The following is a 10,000-nucleotide window of genomic DNA, read 5'->3' as shown; positions in this document are numbered from 1 at the left end:
CTTATTTTTTAACCCTTTCACTGTGGTGAACCCTTGATACCGATTAGAAACATTTTTGTAATAATTTGACAGTGCCACTGTAGAGTATATATACATCGACTGTTCATGTCTGCCGAGAGGTGTTGAAACTGCTTCATATCAGCTGCCATCATGTCGGATGTCAACAATTTGGTATTTAACGTTTTGTGCGTAAGTTGTTGCATTAAAAAAAAAATCACTGGTATTTTCTGTATTTTGACTACACAAAATATGACAGAATATGTCTATTCATATATCCATATTATATAAATAACTTTTTATATATGTCACCCTGAAATATTGCCGAGATAAAGATTATCTTTTTCTTCTGTTTTCTCTTACTTTTGATGTGCTGTTTTAGTTTACTACTTTTGATGTGCTGTTTTAGTTTACTCTTGCACACAGGCAGTTAGAGGCAAGTTTGATTTTGATTTTGATTTTTTTTTTTTCTCTCTCTTTTTTTCTTTATTTCTTTTTTTTTCTTCTTGCTTGTGACAAATATTGAACAGATACATCAGTCTAAAAACAGATGTTAAACACCAGAGGCATTTTTTAAGTGTTACTGCACACTATGATTAGAATTTCTCTTACAAACTAACATGGTCTACCAGGTCTACCTGCTTTTTGAACATTTTATGAATTATTTATGAATAAATACACACCGCTGTAAGCCCCTCTACCATCTTCAGAATGCCAGAACATAGTTGGTACAGCAGTGAAACATATATGATAGTAATAAAAAAATAGGGAATTGAAAAGCTGTCTTTTTTAGTGGTGTAATATCCTGCTGCAGTGGAAGGGTTAATCACTGTCCATTACTATGAATTGATTTGTAGTTGAATGAATTGTTATTTTTATTACTTTATTGTTTTCTCTCTTTTTCATTCTCCCCTTTACTTACTAGTTACATTTCTGTTTTGATTTTTACCTTAAAGTTGTCTTGAAATCCTAAAGATTTTTAAAAATGCAAAGTGAAGCAACATTTATTTACTGCATTATTTTTTAGTTATTTTTTATTCTGTGTATGCCTGTAACCGGGTGATTAATTTTGTCATAATTCCACAGGGCAAAGGTTTGCGTCCAGTGACCAAGTCAGGCCTTGGGATCACCACCCCAAACTCTATCACTCCAGGAGACACGAGTGGTGATGAAACTTCCTCGCACGGCACTCTTGATTCCTTCATTCCTCCTCCATCCAACTTTGAGGGCCAGAATAATCCCTTCCTGAACCTCGACTCCCTCAGTTATGGCATGCCTGTCATCAGACCCCTAAAGCGAAAATTAAATGAGAGCGACATCCGCATCGGCAAAAATGGGGAGGTGAAACGGAGACGCTTCCGCAAAAAGTGTGACAAGGCGAAGTTAATGTTCCTACTACAGAATGGCACCATCAATATGAATGGTGGGAATGACATCAGGTTGAATGGCACCAACAGCATAAAGAACTGTGTGGACTATGCACTAAGTGGCAGACTGAATTCCAGCAACAAGATGGAGGACGGTAGTGAAGGAGGTGAGGATGCCAAAGTGGGTGACACTGGTTTCTCCTATAGTGACCTCAAGTCGACAGTAAATAATTACTTCGGAGCTGCAAACAGAATAGCGAATGGTGAAAAGTTCCATGTGTTAGCGAGGAGAGTAAGTCTTGAAGAGAAAGTCCAGTACCTCATAGAATGGGACTGTCCAAGTTCCTCCTAGGCCAAGGTGTAAAGCCTTGTCTTTATTCTTCATCCATCTAGACTCTAGCGGCAATGAAACATTTCCTGTGTTTCGTTGGTGTTTCAACTCTTGTGATATTACTCTTGAGTCTGAAGTGCTGCCTCACCGCTGCAGTCAAAGTGGATGAAGGATTTAGTCATTTTGTTGAGCCATTAGTTGTAGTATGAAGGTTTATTCTTGCAAAGTCATTTTAGATATGCAGAGCAAGAAGGTGGAGTCAGTTGTGAATGCAAGACTTGCATAAGGCACCAACCCTATAACCACATTAAGACTGTGTTCATCATACACTGCCAGAATGAACGATACAGCGTGCGCGAGGTTTGTGTCATGCAGTGAACAACCTCAGTTTCTTTTAAGTTTTGTGATATGGTTGCTTTGGGAGAACAGGGAAGATGGAGCAAAATATTTTTGAATGTTTCAAGTTCTCAAGAACTATGGTAGTGGAAAAAGTGCGGGAAGTGAGAACATTTAAAATACCTGTGTCTTGTGGACGTGACCAGTGATATTGAGAGAGTTACTGGAGCTACCCTTAGCAACCACATACAAACATTTGTACTATTTGTTTAGTCATGTACATAAGTCGTGTATTTGTTTTATGGTTACAATTATCTGGTGAAATAAACTTCAGACTTGTGTTCGTGTATGACTGAGGGTGAGTGATTCCAAAAGAAGAAACAGAAGGACACTTACGATAAGGCACTTGGAAGTTGTTCAAGATGAGGCTGAGTGTCTGCCTCCTGTTGAGGATGTAAGTTTGAGTGGCTCATTAACTTATTATTATTATCATTTTGACCATTATTATTATTTTTTTATTGATATTTTTGTTATTGTCATTATTATTGTTTTTAGAACTATTTTATTATCATTACTATTATTTCTAAATTTATTATTACAGTATTTTAAATAATTTGTTATTGTTCAGTATTATTATTATCATTAGTTTTTATTGTTTTTAATGCTTCTTTTGTTACCACCATCATCATTATTATTTTTTTCTTAATGTTAATTAATCTACAGTTTTCATTCATATTGTAAATATGATTATAATTATAATTATGATGTTTGTCGTAATTATTATTATAGTGATAGTAATGAGTATATATATAATTTTTTATAATTGGTATTAGTATCAGTATTATCGTGATTATCTTCATTAACTTCAGTTTGATATTTTTCTTAATTAATATTTTTGCATTTTCCATTTTTATCATTATGATTATTGTATTTATGCATGAGAAGCCATGCTGTGTGTATCCACATGGACGCATTTGTAACTCGTTTTGTTGCCAAAGATAGCCAACAGAGTGTGGGGCATGCAGTAGGAGGAGGTTCAGGTTATAAACAAAGATTTGCATAGTCAAGAGTATTGTCTTGGTCCTCTTTTGTTGATTATTGAATTCATCAGTCAGTCCTTTGTGGCGAGGGAGGGCTTATAGAGGTTTTAGGAAGATGTGATATGTTCTTTCTCTCACATTTATTTTTTTTATTTTTTTATTATTATTATTTTTTTTTTGGATTATTCAGTTTATGGGGTTTAACCTGATGCTTCAATCCCTACTGCTTGCCCTTTAACTTTCACTGCCACTATTCCATCGTGCTCAACTTGTAAGATGTTTCAAGCATTGCAGTGTGTGACATTCCAAGAGTCAGAAATCTGTCTGAGACATGTTTCAGCATTGTACCATTTACTGCCATTGACTATAGATGCTAGAGTACCTTATTTCTGTCCTCTTTGTATACATACCTATTGATGACAGTACAAAACGTTATCATGCATCAATCTTCCGTGACATGTACTAAGTGAAAGTAATGCAGAACAAAAATTGATTTTTAACATGGCACTTGTAACAGTTGTTGAGAGATGTTGCCTAGTTGATAGTTTTCAGTATTTGATGACAGATACATCAGGAAATTTTGACCCACATTATTTTCATAAATTAAGCCTGTCCATGTCAAGAAGATAGTTGTTTTTATTATTTTTTATTATTATTATTATCATCATTATTATTTTGAATGGTGCTTGAGAATTGTCGTTGACTATTTGTTATAGAAAATGGTGAAAAAAAATCTTCAAAAATAATTTTCTTGATCGTTTGGCGTATGCACCGACGCTAAATTCTTTGGAGAACTCACAGCTTTCCTTTGTACAATGTTTCTTCTGATTAGTAGTTTTGAATTGGTATATGTATTAGCTCTTACTTTTTGTTTTTGTGATGTGCACTCAGTTACAAGGCAGATGCCATTTCTTTACTTATGTCCCATTTTCATTTTATTTGTTTATATTCCTTGAATTTCGATTCAATTTTCAAGCTAGACTTTTGTGTTAATGTAAAGTGCCCCACTGCTGACTTCGTTCCCACAATCTCAGGTTTGATGCAAGTTAATGCTATTCTTATATACCCACTTAATTCCCAACTTCGCCATACGATTACATGAATTTCTTTCAAGACTTTTTTGTTGTTTTTTTCTCTCACAGCATTGTTGAAACACTGATTTGAAAGAATTGTCCATTCCTTCTCTCTCTTTTGGGCTCATCTGCCAATAATATCAACTTGAAACACTGCCATAAATGTTTTTTTCCCCCACATTTCTTGTTTATTGTCATGTTGCCTCATTATATAATCATTTTTTCATCATTATTCTAATTTTTATTTTATTTTCTTGTCTTCTTTTACTAATCCCATAATTATCCCCCGGAAGCAGGGTTGCACTGAGCTAAATACTTGAAGTACTGAGGAGATTGAGGTATAGTGTAGGAACAATGTTTTCTCCTGCAGTATTAAAGTCTCGAGTGGTTGCTCTGAAACATGTCAAATTTCTTGTTGCTAAGACAGATCCAATTTTTGTAGAAAGATGAGATTATAACAAAACCATTATACCTCAGATCTGCCAAGATAATCGTAGACAGATAGGTTTGACCATCAGTACCATTTCCCTGACTTGTCTTATTTAGCTCGTCTGGTAGTCTAGTCATTTTTTAGTTTCGCAAGTCAGCACAGGCAATAGACATGGAATGACCCACCTAAGTTGTCTTGTATCTTTTTTTTTCAGTTAATAATGACCATTGTATTTATTTATTTTTATTTTTATATTGACCATGAGGGTGTTTGTGTAACTTGAGTACATGCACATTTCCAAGATAATGCAAGATGTGTACTCATTTCTCTTCACTGGAAAGGTTATTAGTAATCAGTTGTTGTGCACTTTTTGTAGAATTGCTTTGTCCCTTGATGATTTAGCAGTTTTATTATTATCATCATCATTTGTCCTTTTCATTTTTGCAAACTTTTAATGACATTTTTAAAGTTCATATTCCTGATTGTTTTCATTCCTTTTATATATATTAACGCAAGTGAAGTCAGTCATATCGTAATCATGTGCACCAAGCTACACTGGTGCTGGAGGGAGGGAGCATGTGAAGGTAAAAGAGAAAGAGAAACCCTGTGTACCAACAAGGTGCATAACCAATAAAATGAATACTGTGTTGATGCGAATTTTCCCCATAGGTTTTAATTGGAATGACACTGTGCTTGACGCGAAGGGGCTTGGCTTCGGCGCTGAACCCCAGTCTGTCTTACAGGGAACCAGATCCTCAAATTCTCCTAGTTTTTTTCTACTAGTCCATATTTTTCCCTGTATGCAAGTGAATCACTATTATGATTATTATTATTATTATTATTTATTTATTTTTTTTTTTTTATAAATTCTTAACAGTCACAATTTTATTTGCCCGTGTGAGCTTTGTATCCTCCTCTTTTATAATGTAATTTGCCATTAGTACCAGTCTTCACAATATTTTGAAATTGTGATAAGTGGCATCTGTATCCAGGAAGCATATCTTGTTCCTTTTTTTTTATTTTTTTTTCTGTTGTATGTATAGTCTTGTGGTAAAGTTTGATGTTATGAAATGAATGAATGTCTTATCCAAGTCAAAGATTTTTTTTCTTTTGATCTTGTATTTGCTTTCATTTATTAAATATATATGATATTTTTAGAATGAAAGATGCATATAGAAAATAAGTGTATTGACATTCAATATTAAGGTTGGACAAAATTGTATTCAGGAATTGTATAGAGAGAAATCAAATAAGTTGATTTGTATTTTCAAGAAAGTTGGTGTTGAAAATTTATATTTGTTTCAAGAAAGGGATGTGTATACAGTATATATGGCTGGCACGATAGTTGTGTAGTAAGACTTTACCATGATTTGTCATTGTTATATATATATACACACATTTGGTCTCATGGTGCCCAAGCCTGAACTGTGGTCTGTTTGATAAAGAGGGTTTGCATCATCTCTACCCACTAAGAAGATACCTTATGTTTTTATACTGATAGATTTGATGACTGGCTCATCACTGATATCTAAACATTTTCATATCCCAAAAATATTTGACAGGCAAATATTTTATTTTTCCTCACATACATTTCAGCATAGTTTGGATGGTAGTTGTGACGATTTTAAATGCACATATTTTTAGAATGTGTGTTCCTTTTCTGCTTCTCTGACTGCATAACCATAGCACAGAAACAAATGCTCAGGGTACCGAGAGATGCGGCTTTTCCCCCCCGCTTCCCATAATAACTTTACCATGTTGGTAAGTATTGGACTGTCAGAGTGGGAGTTTATCTCCAGATGTAAGATTGTATTTTCACTTGTGATGGCTAGGCAGCACATGGTCGTTTTTATTATCACATCCTGTAGGGGTTTGTCCCAATAGTACAAATTGCTTCCTGTACGAACTGGGAATTATGTCGTTTCGTTTTAGATCTGTTATAAAGAAATGTTAACTCCGAATTAAAAGACTATGTTTGAGTTTAACAAATTGTTGTTTTTGAATTTTTATGTCTGGAAACTGAAAACTCCAAGATTGGGTTCCATGTAGTAGATTATGAATAAAAAACTGATTTTCATATTGCTTGTTTATCTTATCCAAAAATATTTGAAATACAAGAATGAATATCAAAACATAAGTTGAACTGAAAACTCAAATTAAACATTTATTAGTTTCATTTCATATAACTGACTGTAACCATAGACAATGGATTTCGCTAAGGAACTTAAGCCTAGTGTTTGATGAGGTTTACCTGTCATGGAATATGGTTGTACTATGTCAATGAATATTGCAAAATTATTATTTTGAGCATCCTCACACAAATAATTCCATTAATGATAAAAATAACTTTTCATTAGACCTACTATTACTTCCATTACAGGATATGGGAAGAAAGCTTATATAGAAGTTTATCCCCATTCACTTTTGTCTACCTGGTCTTTGTAAAGTTGCTGTTGAAATATACATAAGAATGTGACTGCTGTCCAGACTGAACTTGTGAAGTAAATGTTTCTATGCGGGAAAAGTGAAGATAGAGAAATGTCAAATATCAACAAGACCATCTCAAAATAAATTAGAAATTATGATTGTTTTTCATAAGTAATTCTCCTGTGGGATAGCTATATAATGTTAATTTTCTACTATTTGTATAAATGATAGTGACTTAATTCGGTTGATTTACATCGCTACTACTATCTAATGATATCCCCGATATGTTCAGCGTGACACAAAAGGTTAAACATTGTACACAAACGACTAAGGTCAAGTACTGGATAGTAATATAAATTTTCACACCATTATATAACAAATTGGCTTGGCCGGCAGAATGTAGAAGTAGGGAAAACAAAGGATATACTGAATATTGATATCGTGACGAGTTCTGATTTATTTATTTTTTGCTTTAGTTGAATTCAAGTCTTCGTAGATTATAGTTACCACCTAGAGGCTTTCAGTGCCGAAAACTACTACTCAAAGAAGAATTTCTCCAAGAGCATCGACGAAAATACTATTTTGGGATTCAAATGAAATCTTATTGAATTGCCATTTAGTTTTTATTGATTTGGAAACCATTAATTAAAATTTGCTTATTAACTGAAAAGGGCTCATTAAGCTGAGATTCGTTAACTGCGCACCTGAACACAAAAGGATTACGTTTCTTATGGCTAATTCAGCCACGGCACAAACACAAAAGGATTATATTTCTTATGGTTAATTCAGCCACGGTGCCGACGAGACAAACTTATAATAGAATGTTGTCTAGAGCAACTGCATCACGAAAAGAAGACCGTCTGGCTATAAACTGTCGAAAGAGAGGGTTACATTGCTTGCTTATTAAAAAGAGATATGTTATTACTAATGGCTTGGAAAACCACTTTTGACTACGGCAATCTTGCGTGAGTGATTTGTTGTTAACTCTTTCCCAGAAATGCGCAAGCACCTGGTATTGTAAAGACAAAAATTATTTGGCTTTTAAGATGTTGCTAGTCAATGATAATACAAACTGGAATTTGAAAGTTTGTGCCCTGACGTTTATGTTCTTTATGTATTAGTCAACACCACTTCGTTTATACTACACATGCACACACACACACACACACACACACACGCACACACACACACACTCTCTCTCTCTCTCTCTCTCTCTCTCTCTCTCTCTCTCTCTCTCTCTCTCTCTCTCTCTCTCTCTCTCTCTCTCTCTCTCTCTCTCTCTCTCTCTCTCTCTCTCTCTCTCTCTCTCTCTCTCTCTCTCTCTCTCTCTCTCTCTCTCTCTCTCTCTCTCTCTCTCTCTCCCTCCCCCCCTCTCTCTTCGTGCAGTGTTAGCCAACACAGAAAGCTTATCATTCTTGTTATTCTGCAGTTGCTAAACAAGACAGATGGAGAAGATAAGTCCACTAGTGAAGACTACTGAAAAAGCACATTTCTTCACGTCATCTACAACACAGGCCAGACCAGAAATGAAGTATTTTCAGTACAATGAATCTTGCTTGGTCGAAAGGTCACCCTACTGCTGGTCACTCATTCCAAGGGTTCAGTGAAACTAAAAACACAGTGGTTGCCAGTAATGACCGTAGATGTTGGAGCGGCATAATGATAGAAATAAATACAAAATCAATCACTCAACGACAAATGAAATTGTTTACTTGGCGCACCAGTTGCATTTCGATGAAGTGGACGAAGAGGATGTCGAGGACTGGCTAGAATCGCATAGTGTTCCCCTGGCCAAGAAGAACTAATGGAACTCATGCAGGCCATGGATGCATACTAAAGGGTTGACGATGAAATATAAGTGAGCGAAGAAAGGCAGCATGAACCCACCTATGAAAGACCATTTGCTTTAATTTGACAGTCTCAAAACTGACACATTTCCTGGTCGTATTCATTTGTGAAACGTGGAAAAATGACTTGTCATGCTGCAATGTGATTCTGCACACCAATGAATCGAGGAAGAAGCACGCTTTTGACACACACACATTCTCTCTCTCTCTCTCTCTCTCTCTCTCTCTCTCTCTCTCTCTCTCTCTCTCTCTCTCTCTCTCTCTCTCTCTCTCTCTCTCTCTCTCTCTCTCTCTCTCTCTCTCTCTCTGTAGTGTTAGCCAACACAGAGTCCTGTAGTTCAGTCGCTCTTCCGTTATGTTGGTCTCAAACCCGTTGCAGAGGGGAAAAGGCGCAGGAGTTGCATTGCCATGTGTTAAGTAAATGGCTTAATATAATGTATATATCAAGATGGCACCAGAATATACATTATCATGCAACTTGGAGGGGACAGGAAAGGGCTTATTATGAACTGTAATGCATAAATGCCCTAGTGGTAGTATTGCACATTATCCTTTAAATCCCTCCATCTTTTATAATTCGACGGTGCATGTGAACAAGATCAACGTTTCGTTATGTTGTACACATTTACCATTTTTTAAAGTAAATAACAGCTTTAATTATTGTAATTTGTACTTCTACCTCCCATCTATAAACTATATATAACCATCCTTCCCGAATATAACCATCATAATGTTTTCTTAATATTAATTGTGGGATTGTATTCGTGTCGGTAAATTCAGTTGTACATAATTCATGGGCAGTTCCTGCCCGTGCAATATGACCTTGGAAATTTAAGTTAGTTATGCAATTTTGCTTGTAAATTGTCGCATGATCATGAGGCTGTCATGGAAAGCTTTCGCAAGAGATCTTACTGTGTACTTACTTTTCAAGAATATAGAGATGTTATAACTCAGAATGCATCAAATGTTGCACATGCTATATCAACAGATGATGCAACAGTAACAGTTCCAGGAAAGAATTTTCCTCTCATCTCGGGCAGCAACAACAGCAGTAGCCCCTCGTTTCAGTTTACATGTGATGGCTAAGAATAATTTCCTAGAACATGAGCAACTTGTATAAGCATGATAACTAAATTCTGATTTGATGGTATA

The 10,000-nt window shown here is 35.4% G+C and overlaps 1 protein-coding gene across 17 annotated transcripts in view; it reads left to right on the top strand.

Moving 5' to 3' along the window:
• LOC122247059 (polycomb protein Pcl) overlaps positions 1-6,651 on the top strand; it is a 35,142-nt gene extending 28,491 nt beyond the window's left edge. For all 17 annotated transcript variants that reach the window (XM_086536227.1, XM_043006028.2, XM_043006026.2 and 14 more), the window contains one exon: positions 1,084-6,651. In XM_086536227.1, the coding sequence (XP_086392353.1) occupies positions 1,084-1,716 (633 nt within the window). In that variant the 3' untranslated portion in view covers positions 1,717-6,651. The remainder of the gene's footprint in view (positions 1-1,083) is intronic.
• Positions 6,652-10,000: the final 3,349 nt, after the last annotated feature.

The sequence above is a fragment of the Penaeus japonicus genome, unplaced genomic scaffold (assembly GCF_977035675.1).
Source record: "Penaeus japonicus unplaced genomic scaffold, GWHDUDI00000001_assembly GWHDUDI00000004, whole genome shotgun sequence".
Taxonomy (NCBI): Eukaryota; Metazoa; Arthropoda; class Malacostraca; order Decapoda; family Penaeidae; genus Penaeus; species Penaeus japonicus.
Note: the sequence above shows the minus strand (reverse complement) of the source record. Positions and strands in the feature narration are given on the sequence as shown.